Source organism: Grus americana, chromosome 1 (genome assembly GCF_028858705.1).
Source record: "Grus americana isolate bGruAme1 chromosome 1, bGruAme1.mat, whole genome shotgun sequence".
In the NCBI taxonomy this organism is placed as follows: Eukaryota; Metazoa; Chordata; class Aves; order Gruiformes; family Gruidae; genus Grus; species Grus americana.
This window is the reverse complement of record NC_072852.1, coordinates 123271571-123284970: the sequence shown is the minus strand read 5'-3', so window position 1 is coordinate 123284970 and position 13400 is coordinate 123271571. Positions and strand designations below refer to the sequence as shown.

The following is a 13400-nucleotide window of genomic DNA, read 5'->3' as shown; positions in this document are numbered from 1 at the left end:
CTGGGGTTGTTGTGACCCAAGTGCAGGACCCAGCACTTGGCCTTGTTGAACCTCATATAGTTGGCCTCGGCCCGTTGATCTAGCCTATCCAGATCCCTCTGTAGAGCCTTCCTACCGTCAAGCAGTTCAGCACTCCCACCCAGCTTGGTGTTGGCTGCAAACTGACTCAGGGTGCATTCGATCTCCTTGTCCAGATTGTTCATGAAGATGTTAAAGAGAACTGGCCCCAGTACTGAGGCCCAGGTAATGCCACTTGTGAGTGGCTGCCAACTGGATTTAACTCCATTTACCATAGCTCTTTGAGCCTGGCCATCCAGCCAGTTTTTTACCCAGCAAAGAGTCAATTCCATTGTCTCAACCTTGGAATTTCCTCAACTTTTGATGCTTTTAATTTTATGGCCCAGCAGTGTTCATCTTGCTAGGTTGAAACGCTATTATGGATAGAACCTGTACTATGTAATAAGCTGTTTCCATAACCTGCATATGTGTCCTAGGTGTTTAATGAAGATTTATTTTTCCTGGAAGCACTGTCAGATTTAAACCAACACATGTACCCTTTCCTTACTTCCCTTGTGCAGTTCTTCAGCTAATTTTCTATCTTACTATTCATTTTCATATCAGATAAACACTAAGAAATATTAATGCTTCTTTAAAAAATAACATTAAAAAAAGAAATTTCTATTTAAGAAAACAAGTATTGATTTACACAGAAGAATATGGAGCTTTGAGTTGTTTTAAAGTTCTCTTTTCAGGGGTATGTCATCAAATTAATGCTTGCTCTTTGCTTTTTAAAGTTCAGCAAGCCAAAAATCTGTTAGTCACACTTAGCCTTGCAAGATGCCACTAGGTGGTGTCAGTATCTAGTTTGCTTTTTCCTTACTCAAGCACTAAAATACTCAAAGTGCTTCATGTTTGCATCACTTTCAAAGTCCTCTTAAATTTTCAGGTATTACAAAGTAGGTTTTTTAGAGCACATCATAAAAGCCATCCTTTTGTGATTGCATGATTTGATGTGCTAAAAATGACAGGTAGGTGGATGTCATTCAGTCTAGATATTTTGCTCTCCATTTTCCCCTTATTTGTTTGTTTAGGTTATGTTTTTAGAGTCTGCATGTGAAAAGAGATTGTCTGTGGTATTTCTGAAACAATTATGTATTCTATAAAGTATCACCATTTTCTCATGAAATAAAGGGAATTTAAAAAAACCCCACAACATCCTGAAACTCCATATGTGTTAATATGTAAAATCTATTTTGTATTCTTTATGTGAAATCAAGTAATCTTAAACAGGGGCAAATAAGAAACCAGTATCATCCCTGTCCTGATTCTGAGATGTCCCTTGACCCCAGTCATAGTAAGAGGGGAAGGCAAACTCTTCGAGGACAAATAATAAAGGCTCTCAGTGTCAAAGTAACTGTAGATGTTGCAAAGTGGGTAGTTCTAGGTGGCTGTAAAAACCTGTAAGAAGAGGAAACAAGTAGACTGACTGTATGAAATCATCGAGGGTCAGCTCTGCAGGAGGTGGCAGAGACTTAAAGACAGATTCCAAAGCCAGCCAGAGCTGAGGAGGTTTCTTGCTGTCCAGTAGTTTTAATTCTTTGAGTGGAAAGATGATGTTTTTCTTTTCAGAGCTATTTTAGGTAAACATTCTTTTATTCTCATCAAGCAATATAGCTGCTGCTGATTGTTCTGAAAAGGTAAATATATCTTTGGGGCATACACCACCCTAGTATTCAGGGTAGGATGGTAAATGCTGTCACTGCCACTCAGTAGGTTTTAGGGTTTTCAAGAGTCTGATCATAAGTATTACCTGTTAGGCAAATAATGTAAATTGCCAGGTTTTGGAGAGCAGTGTTAATAGGAAGAGTGTAAACTGATACAATAAGTAATGAAATCATAGAATCATAGAATGGTTTGGGTTGGAAGGGACCTTAAAGATCATCTAGTTCCACCCCCCCTGCCATGGGCAGGGACACCCTCCACTAGACCAGGTTGCCCAAATACTGTGCAGAAGGATAGAGACAGTTAACTATGAGCACTTTTTTTAGGAATTCTTGAGTCACTTGTCCAATATTGGTTTAGATGTCTGAATGTGGTCTCTCAGGTTTGTACTTCTAAGAGAGTTTTCTGTGGTTGACTAGATAATTTTACAAATATAGTTGAGAGTGAAGCAAGAAACATTGTCCTACTGTTGACACTCAGTCCTGTTCTTTCTGAGTCTGGACATGCATTTTCTAGATGCTCAGGAGTGTTTTGCATGCTGAAAAAAGAATTTTCTGTGTATTTGGCCTCCAACAATTCCATATGTTTAAGAATTTCAGTGACAAACGTTTAGATTGGCAAAGCTCAATATTAAGTTCCTAATCATAAGATTGTCTGCAGAATTCTGCTGGGCCTAAAAGTGGTTTGAAAGCAGTCATTTCAGTATGTTTAAAAAAGGACATCTTAACTGAAACAGGGTAATTCACTTGTATCCGTAAAAATAAGAATTGACCCCATGTTGAAAGAGGGGCAGTAGTTCATAGAAATTTTTTTTTCTGACAAAAATTGTGTCACCTTGGAATGACCAGTCTTGGATGAAAAGTAAAGGTGCAAATGACATTGCAGCCTTTAGTGTCGAGGGGTTTTTTTGGTTGGTTTTGGGTTGGTTGGTTGTTTTAATACTACTAACGTGATGCATGACACAAGTGACTTTCTTTTCGCTTGTTAATAAACCAGAGAACATCATCCTATAATTGGAATCATAGCACTGATGAAGTATAGCCTATGTTTCAGATAAGAACTTGGGTAAAATTTATGTTGCTCAGCTGATTCATTTGCTCTTTTTTTTTCTTCTTAATCTAGAATGAAGTTTGTAATTTGAGGGATTTGCACTTATTTCCTATAGTTATAAACTTAATGTAAGGGAGAAGTTGTTGTTTGTAGTTCCATAATACACTTTTTAGATAAGATACTCTATTTCGACACCATAGAACTGAGGATAAATGTCTGCTCACTGACTCGCTCAGGGCATAGAAAGTGTGGTAGCGTTCAAATTTATGGTGCACGTTCCACTTCTTTAAAAATTGGAAGGTTGGTTTAGCTTTTTAAAAAAATTTTGCTTTCATCATTTGATTTCTTGCCACCTCTTATATGCAAGATTCTTCTTAGGGATGTTTGATTAGGGATGTTTCATGTGGTCTCTGGCAAAAAAATGCTCTCTTTTTTTTTTTTTTTTTTTTTTTCTGTTTTTCTTCCTGGTCCTTCAATGCTTTTCAGCAGAATTTGAGGGCTTGTGGGGCAGATGTTTAATCTAGATGTAAAGGGGGCTGAAATAAACTTTCACAGGGAACTAACTGTAAGTTGAGCACTGTTAAACACTGAAATTGTGCATCGATACTAGTTTCTAGTTGTCGAACTTTAATGAGGAGGAGAGAGACCTTTAGCTCCTATGTAAGGGATACCTCTGTGATTCATTGTTACACATTCTCAGCACAGCACTGAAAATATTAGCATTTCATCTTCAAGATGTTAAGTAGAAGCAGAATACTGTTACCCTAGAAGGGAAGGCTGGATCCCCTAGAAGAGGTTACTGAAGCCCTAAGTAGGATTGGATGCTTCAGACACTTGAGGACTGTAGTGTTGTCTTTGTTCCTCTGGAAGAGTAATGTGACCTTCCTTAGAATGAAGGCCATATCATCTTACCACATAAACATGAAATGCGCTTCAGCAGTTCATGCTTTCCATGTACTTGTTTTTAATTGTAGCATGAGCCTGGCACGTTAAAGCAGTCATTTCAACTGTTTCTGTGGGAAGTTGTTAAACTTTATTGATGAATGGAAGAGTTAAAAAATAAAACGATTTCCAAAGATCAGCACTCTAAGGAAAACTGGTAGAATATCATGGAGCAAAGATGCCTTTCTTTAGTATAAGAACTTTTCCCAGAGTTGAATGGAGGTGCTAAAACTTCTCTGGGCAAGTTTCTTTATAGCAAGTGACATTAGTGGAGCCTAGTTTCCTGTGCCTCCCAGTCTTCCTCCTCCAGGGGGCTTTATCGGATCTGAATGAGTGAATACCTTCAGATGTCTTCTCTCTCTCTCTCTTTTTTTCTTTTTTTTTTTTTCCCCTCCCTCAGTGCTGCTTACCTCTGTTCCACTGATTCTGTTTGGCTGGGTAGCAGGGCTGTGCATGCTCTGACTAGCTAGAGTTATGAGGGAGAAGATAGGATTGAGCTGTACACCTTTTTGCTATACTTGCATAAGGAATGGTTTGGTCACTGAATAGCAGTAAGGTGCCTCTTTCCCCACCCTCTTTTTTTTTCTTTTCAGCTTTTCTGTTGCTTCCCTGTTTTTGTATTTTTTTAAACTGTTGACGTTTTATAAACTTATATGTTTCCCTATAGCAATTAAGGTACTGCTAATATTTCAGCTCTCTTGTATTACAAGATACAAGGATATGCTCATGTGGGTGCTCCTCTATTTTAACCGCTGCACTGAAAAAGTTCTCCCTTTTATTTTCCCAGTATAGATCCTTAGCATTGTATTTAATGTTTTTTTTCATCTTGTTATTTTATTCATACCCCCTGTATAATTGACTGCAATAGTTACTTTTTTAAAAAAATAGATTACAAAAGTTCTCGGTTTCCTAAATATTGCATAATACAGTGCTGTTGACTTAAGTATCTGTAATATGCTTTAACCTTTAAAATTGGGATAGGTACTGCTTGAGTGGAAAAAAAAAATTCCTTTTATTTAAGCGTAATGCATTACAAAACTGCTTCGTAGTGTGTTGTTTGTTTTCCTATTTGGGAAAGGAAAGTCATTCCCATGTTCAAAAGCTAATTATGCCTTTCTGTTGAAATTCATTAATGATACCTGGGAGAAGGTGAATCTAGGAGGAGTATTTGGGGTACGAGGTTATTTTGTGTTATTGTGAAATCCTTCATAACGTAATTACAGAATGTGACTGAAATATGCTTAGTCTTAACATTCTTAAGCTTACATTGTTAGACTGCAGTCATATCCTTCAGTTTGTACCAAGTTTTGGGGGGGCTTGGGGGAGGAATTGTATTCTTAAGTTGTGAAAGACTTAGCCTGATTGACGAGTTTTTTAAGTTATTTTATTCAGCTAAGTTCCATGTAAGTGTTTACGCATATTGGATGTTGGTAGTGTAAGGATGATGAGTGTTCTCCTAATTTTTTTCTACTCTGGGCATTTAAATGAATCAGAATTTAGAGCACCAAAATTAGAAGCTGGCTTCACAAGCAGTTCCAGTGGTGAGGAGCACCTTATGAGCATGATTCAGCATGTATCAGTTAGGCGTTTAAAAATACAAGGATCATGAGTCTCCATAAGACAGATGAGTGCAAAGGTGTATGCTGAAGAAGAAAAAGCTTTGTGCACCTTGTCATTATGTGTATGTTGTTCTTATTTAGCTTAAACTTCAGGACTTTTGTTATGGAAATGAATATGCAGGACAGGCATTGAAGGGTGATAACATTTAGGGACATCGTTTAGCCATGGTAGTTGCAGGAAAAGAACCTGCACATAAAGTATATACTGTTCTTACTGTCTTAATCTGTTTAGAGTTTGTTTAGTGTTTGTAATTTTTCAAAGCAGATTGTCTTCATTTGTTGTTTGGAAAATGCATACTGTTTAGAAACCATTCTTAAATCTTCAGAAGCAAACACTTGAAAAAATCAAAATCTTGTTGTTACTGCAATGAAACATTATTTAAAATTCTCCATTTTTCAGTGGTGCCTAGTCTAATGTTCTTATAAAACCGTAAAGCCTGTTTGCGTTCTAGTCAGATGTGGCCTGTTAGCTGAAGGGCAAGATGAATCAGCCAGAAATTTTAGTGGGGAAGAGGGCTGCAGGCATGGTGATTTGAGAAATTTGTTGTGAAGTAGAGCTAATATTCTAACAACAGAGCTGTTATTAGCACTGTTCCAGGTTAGTCTTGGTCGTAGATGTTGAATAAGATGTAAGCTTTTTTCCGCTTGCTTTTGTTTCTCTAGTTACTGAATGAAAGGGCATGTGAAATTGATTTCTCTTTGTATGTCCCTCCGCACCAGTTCTTTAGAAATTACAGGACATCAGGGAGCATGGTAAATGAGCTACATGATTAAATTTTTAAATCTTACAACAGCTTTGTCCAGGATGAAAATCCCAAAATTTCAAATGATTTCTCTTGTTATAGGTTTTCTTTAAAATATTGCTTGATTTACATTTGTAAGATTAATAATAAATATACTTTTGGGTTGACATTTCATAAAACAAAATTATAATCTTAAGGAATGAATTACCCACAACAGTGTACTTATTGTGGCAGTGTTACTTTTATTAAACCATTTATCATTTTAATGTTGTGTATTCTGACTCTTAAGGTTTTCTATCTTCAAAGAAAATGCAAGAAAACAAATTCAACATTCATTTTTCTTTCCTACAGCATTATCTGCATACCAGAGGTACTACAGTTTACAATCTGACTACTGGAAGGTCTGTATATGCTGCTTTTTTTTTTTTTTAACGTATTGTTTTAAATGATTGAATTTCCAGAATAGATCAATTTCAGTCTTAAGTTTGGAGTATCTACCTGCAATTACTTGGCATATTAATTGGGTCTTAATGAAAATGTTCACCTATATGTACAACTTATTATAAATCTAAGTGGAAATAAATCTTCACAGCATTTGTTGAAATGGCAGATCAATTAACTTGACACACTTTAGATTTTTTTTTTTATTATTATTATCTGTTACTACAGTTTTTCTTAGGAAACAGATATTTGGATATGTATGAATATTGAGGGAATCACCACCACTTGAAAGCTGCTGTGCAGGTGTTGGATTTGTACTAAGAAAAATGTTCTCAGGTTGCTTTTTATTTCTGTAGATGCCAAATAGTTAAAAGTTCCTTTCAGTATTTTAGGTAACATTCTTATGTAAGACGGGGAAAAAATCCTGTCTTATCTGTAAGTCCATATAGAGGTATCAGAACTTTAATAAAATTAAAACATTTCTTATAGTGATATTGTAAAAAGTAGTTAGCATTACTGCATTGTCACATGAAAGAATGTGAAGCTTATGATTGAGACGGAGGTGCAGGAAAGCACATAACACTGTAGATACTTGTGTGGTCTAAAGCAGCTGTTTTCCGTAAAAGCGTGTGTAAATGCGTATTTCAAATAGGGAGGGCTCGTTCTGGAAAAACATCAATACCATGTATATACGAGCATTAGAAAAACATTTTCAGTGTTCTTTGCATTTTGTGGGGACTGTAAGTATGTTCTGAAAAATCCCGTGACAACTCCTCCCATTGGGAGGATGGAAAGAGGGAGAAAGGCAGCGTAAATAAAGGGTAGAAGAGTGAATGGAAATAATGTCTTCTCTTGGCATATGGAAGGAGAGGTCCAATCAGAGGGTCCTAGGAAAATTGTTCCTATTGTCTTGTAAAGCCCCCACTCCAGTAGAAGTCGTATGAATGCCATTTTTGCGCCAAGCCATTTTGAAGTAGGTTTTTTCAGAAATAACTCCTGTAATTTAAAAACTATAACAGTAAAAGCATTCATCTATTCTTACTGCTTACGTGACTTTGGAGAGTTAGTTTGAAGATTGCTGTAAATGAGTGTTGAAATTCATCAATTAATTAAACATATATTGTAATAGTTGCTGTCATTTGTCCTCTTCCCAGGTTAAGGATTTCAGAACAGTTTGTGATGAATTATTCTCTCTGGCTTTTGTTCTAATGACTCATTATTAGAAGAAGTGATAGAGGATTAGTAAATTATTTTCTTTGCATTTTCAGAGAGTTGAGGGTGAAGTGTAAATCATTATATGTATTTCCATAGCTATAGGGTGTTTTAGTGTAGCTCAGAATATTATCTGCAATTAAAATAAACGCAAACTCTGATTGTTTTGCAGTCCTGTTTCAAAAGTATGGATGGCAGTAAAATGTGTGATTTGTGCTTGACTTGCTGAAAGCAATTTCTGTTTACATGCAATGTGCTGATATTCCAGCATACCTTTTTCTTGTGTATATCTGAATTGTTTTACCATGCAGAGATTTACTTCAAACAATTCCAGTTCCAAGCATGAGAACATTGTTTGGAGCTGACAAAAGAGCATTTTGTCTTTTATAAAGGAAAAACAAAAGTCCAGTGATGTTCCTTAAGGTTGGCCTCACCTGGGAAGGATACTATGCTACTTGATCTTATTACGAACTTCATTATAAATGTGTAGTCCAAAGTGGGATTTTTTTCCCAATAATAATTTTGGAGATTGTCTTGATTTTTATATGCATGAAAAGAGCCTAAAAACATTTTTCAGTTTTTTTTTTTTTTTTGGCTGAAACTGATACAGGTGAATCATATTTCATCTTATTAATGGATGATGAAGCTAGTCTGGAGTTGGCAGTGGGAAAGCTGTCTGGATTAAGTCTAGAGAAAGGTTCTCCCCACACACACAAGTGAGAGAATTTCTTGTTGTCCTTCATACCTTGTATGTATAAGAAATCATTTAGTCAAGAATAGTAAGTTTTTTGGCGTATTTTTGATCACCATGTTACATGCTGTTTTGATATACTTTGTAATGAACTTTTTTTGCAGAGAGGTAAGAGATGACTTAAAAAAAGGCAGTCACATTTTGTTGTTTTTAAGATTTTTTTTTTTTTTAGTTCTTTCAAAGTTAGATGTCATCAATTAAGTTGTTGGCATTTGTGATGGTAAAGAAAAGAGGAGAGAGAAGGGTGTGAAGAAAAGGTGGTATTTGAGAGCTATGAGGAGAGCTGTGTGAGAGTACTGAGAAATTGATGGAGAGTGCTGAATCACATGAAGGTTATTATATAAGACAGGTTTGAAACCAGACAGGAACAGTCTTATAAACTTAGGCAGCATATCTGAAATTACTTACTGTGGTACAGTGCAAATTTACGTGGTCGAAATAAGTGTTCTGTATGTTCTTTGTTTTATAAATAGAAAACTTCTAGGATTGTGAGAGATTTTTAGGTTGCTTTGGGTGTAGTTTGTCCTTATATAGTATGTATAGTCCCTGCAACATCGGATTTTCACTGTTGCATGGGGTTGGTAATTGAGCATTATTTTCATGGATTGTTCATTATATGGTATTCATTCTACTATTCATTCTTTTTTCCCCTCTTTTTTTTTTTTCTTTTTTTCCCCTCTCCTTTCAGGAAGAAAAGCATTTTACACGTTTTTTTCATAGATTTTTCTGAAGGTCTGAATTTTTTACCAAGTTGTTTTCTGTCAGAATTTGGTGTATGGATTGTTTTGTTGGTAATACAGTAAGCATTTTCTTGATCCTGGGGAACAAAGAGAAAGAAAAAACACTTTAGAAAATATATTCTGAATATATGTTACAGTGGCAGAAGTGAAAGGTTAGGAAGATGCTGTATTTTGCTGTTTATCAGATCAATATTTCCTCCATTCTGATGAGATATTACTTCCTTTCAAAGAAGTAATACCTGTACAGATAGTTTTGAAAGAACTGGTTGCATTATGCCTCATATTTCTAAATAGACCACTTTTTGCAGTAATGTCTTCGGGCACCCACAGATCAACGTAAAATGTCCAGCAAAATTGCTGAGTTTCTGCAATTTTTGTTCTGCACAGGCAGCGTCACACCTTAACTCTGCATTTAAAAAAATTATTTGACTTGAAATAGTACAAAGTAAATATATCTCAACCTGGATAAAAGCTAAAATAATAGAGTTCTTGCATTCAAGTAGTTTTCTCAACGTTTCTTCTTATACGCCTATGCTAAAATAAATCTCCCTTCTATGCAATGTACTTCATTCTGATTTCTTTTTAAAACTCTCCTGTGTCAACATGTTGGGGGAGGTGAGGAGGATTGTGGGGGATGAATAGATAAGAAGGGCAGTTCAGGAGAGGGAGGCAACAACTAGAACTGCACTTTGTAGATTTTGATGCTACTGAGAATATAAAGATACCAGGTGTAAGTGTCTGCCATGGTTATCGGTTCTTGATGTATTCTGAGGAGGCAGGATTAGAAGCTCAGCAAGGAGTAAGATATTTCTGATTTTAGCCAAACATGATGGCAGATATCTGGCACCTGGAAAAAGTTAATCATCTTATGTGGTTGTATTTTAATGCAGTTGATCATACTGAACTCTTTTTTTTTTTTTTTTTTTTTTTTTTTTTTTAAATGTAATGGCTGGGTTTGGGTAGGGCTGTCGTGACAGAAATTTCAGTACCCGGATGAATTTAGTGTGTGTAAGTGCAAAACATCTGGATCTGTTGCATTGACAAGGTTGTCCAGGGCAGGGGACACCTAGAAACCTTCCTGCACAGATGTGAGGCTGTAAGAGGTTTCAGTGCTCATCCATGGGGGTGGTTTACAGAAGAGCCTGGTTGTCTGGTACTTTGATTACATCTCCTCTGCTTTGGCATGATGTTGCTACTACAGTCCTTATGTGGTTTGATAATCTTGATTAAAATATATTTGCGGTCTTTTGCAGGTAGGTGAGCATTCACTTATTGTGAGTTAGAAACTGTGTCCCTGTAGTTGTTGCAACACAGAATTTGAATAAATAAAACATTTTAGTACAGGTATATTAGGTAACAGCAAGCTCCCATATGCTGATTCTCTGCAGTGTTTCCATAAGCCATCTATTATTAACATCTCTGTGGTTGGGAAATGAATATATAGCTTTCTAGACAGGATTTTAGTCAAATCCAGGGGATTGTGGACAAGTTATGAGGAGTATGAGGACAGCACAGCCATTGTACCTTATTCTGAGTGTGTTAATTCATCAGAGAAGAATCCTGTCTGTCTTCAAGGATTTTTATAAAAAAACCCGTGTTTCATTGGAGTAGCAGAGGGTACACAGATACTTAAACATTTCCATCTATATGTGAATAAGTTGGAGGATTGCCAGGACACTGTATTTAGAAATTCACCGAAGCGAGCATTAAAATGATGGAAGTTACTCCTGTATCAAGGAACACTATTTACCGTGGACTAGGATGCTAGAACTTAGATTGAGGATGCCTTGAAAAGAAACCTCAGTTTATTCAGGTTATACTCAACTGTAGTAGCTCTTTATGGAGAAGTGCTTGGAGTGGATCAGTCAGAAAATCTGAATGTTCCTTGCAATGTTTGAGGAACACTTAATTAGTGAGTTATATCCGCCAACATGAATTCAGAGATAGATTTCTTGTTAGCTGTTGACTTTGGCTGGAAAGTTGTCTAGAAGAAAAGTAAATCTGTCAGGCACTCTTTATCATTGTAATGAAAATGGTCCTAATCACCTTTCTTTTTAATAAATAATTCATTTATGTGGTCAGGGTGAAAACATCAAAGAAGTTTAGTAAACTCCAAGGAGGATTTTCAAAGACCTACTTCTGTGTTCCAGTGGATTTTCAGAATATCTGGGTGCAAGTATGGTACAAACAGAACTTGCAGTTGCAAGACTATACTGTAGAAGACGGAATGGTCTAGTTAAAAAAAAAAAAAAAATTGAAGGGGGGGAGGAATAAATCCCATAGGGGTTTTTTTTGCAGCAAGGTAAGGTATCAATCTAGTTCCGAAAAGCAGCTAATTTATACTCCCTGTCTGTGTTTACTAAACATTAGAACTACTGTCTGAGTTCAGATGTTTACCTCAGACCTTCTTCATATTTGTCTCTTAAAATAAAAAAATCTTAGAAATTTAATTTTGGTTATATATTTGCAAATAACAGGATTTCCTCTCATTTTTCTCAGATAGTCTTTATAAAACTGAGGAGAGTTCAAAACGATGCAGAAGTATTTAAAAACCAAAAAAAAGGCAAACCAAAACCAAACCAACTCCCTAAAATTGTCTTTAGAAAGCCCAGGAAAATATAACTGTGAATGTGTGCTGATCATGGCAGAGGGATGTGATCTTAGTCTATGCTGAGTTGTTGTTTTGTTACAGAAAGCAATTGTGTAATGTTCCTTCTTATGTAGACCTAATTTTTTTTACAATGCTGTTTTATAATTAAAACTATGTAGAAATGTTACTAGGAGTGTTCTCAACCTTATGGCTAAAATACTTTTAATTAGTAGTAAGGCTTTTTTTTCCGAAGAACTAAAGTAAAAAAATACCATGAGCGTTTGTTTTAAAATGTGACCTGTTGCTTGCTAGTTTTAGTATTTTTATGCAGCTTCTTTTCAACTCTTTACCTTTTCCATTTTGATAGGCCAAATGTCTTTTTGGTATGTTTCCTTAATGCTATAAAATAGGAAAACAATTAAATTAATGCTTTAATTTAATATGCTTTGCTGTCTCTTTTTCTCCAGACTATAAGTCTATTTCCCCTTTTTTAAATAGTTGGACAAAAAGCAATTACTAGACATACTGATAACAGCAAATAAGAGAACATTTTGCACCTTAGAGTATCTGTTATAAGACAGCAATTTTCTACTTCATTGACTCACAACTGGTTTTTTTCTGCAGTAACCTCAAAATACCATGTAGTGTTTTTAGACAGAATTCATCAAAACTTCCATTATTTTTTTAATTAGATATAAATGCTTAGTTTAATTGAAACACTACAGTGGTATAGGATCAGTAGAAATTGCTGGAGCAGACACCTTCCTGAAACAAAAGTTGGAAAAGGCAGTAGGATGATTTGTGAACGCTGCTTTTTATTGAAGCCCTTAGGTTTTTGGAACTTTTCTTTTAAGAGAATGGATATCCCATATAAGGAAGCAGATTTCCACATAAGTCCTCTGAGAACAAAATTTTAAAATGACACCAAAAGCCTTTAATATAAATTATTGCCATGTAGCAACGCAGGGCATGTACAGGAAAAGTGGAAAGAAACAATTGCTTTGATCAGAGGAGACTTAATCAGAGAAACATTTAGAAGAAGGCTTGGTCAGGAAAGCAAGTTTCAGAATTCCTCAATGAAAGTGAAATTTGCTGAGATCAAGGGCATTACAGAAGGAATTGGGAGATACGGTAGGTGACCTAAAGATGGGTAAGGTGAAAACCTGCAATTCAGAATATATTTGCAGAATAAAATCAAAATGATAGGGTAGGAATGGAATAAATGGAGATTTCAGAGAAAAGGGAGACTCAGAAAGTGAAAAAACAGAAATTGAATAAAGATTCAGTGGCTCTGGAAGACACTGAGAAGGGAGATACTATTAATACCTTCTATATGCTGTTTACTTCTGTCTGAAAATATAATGGTCATCAGCATAGCCCATGGGATTCTATACCACCCCTCACTTTTGACTAAAACAGCAGTTGTTAGATTGCAGGCCTTTCACTAGAAGGATTTTGACAAAGATAGGTCATGTTCTGAGAAGATATGAAATAAAACTGTTTTAAGACTTAGTGTAGACTAAGAGGGAGAGAGAAGCACGGTAGTATTATGTGTTTTGGAACAGCAAATATAAAATAGAGATAAGTTTG

The 13400-nt window shown here is 35.8% G+C and overlaps 1 protein-coding gene across 14 annotated transcripts in view; it reads left to right on the top strand.

Annotated features, from left to right (window-relative positions):
- The window catches only part of KDM6A (lysine demethylase 6A), a 159301-nt gene that overhangs the window by 42600 nt on the left and 103301 nt on the right, over positions 1–13400 (top strand). For all 14 annotated transcript variants that reach the window (XR_008575835.1, XM_054816351.1, XM_054816392.1 and 11 more), the window contains one exon: positions 6428–6477. Coding sequence is in view for 12 of the 14 variants with exons in the window: in XM_054816351.1 (XP_054672326.1) it covers positions 6428–6477 (50 nt within the window). In the remaining 2 variants the exon portion in view is untranslated. The remainder of the gene's footprint in view (positions 1–6427; positions 6478–13400) is intronic.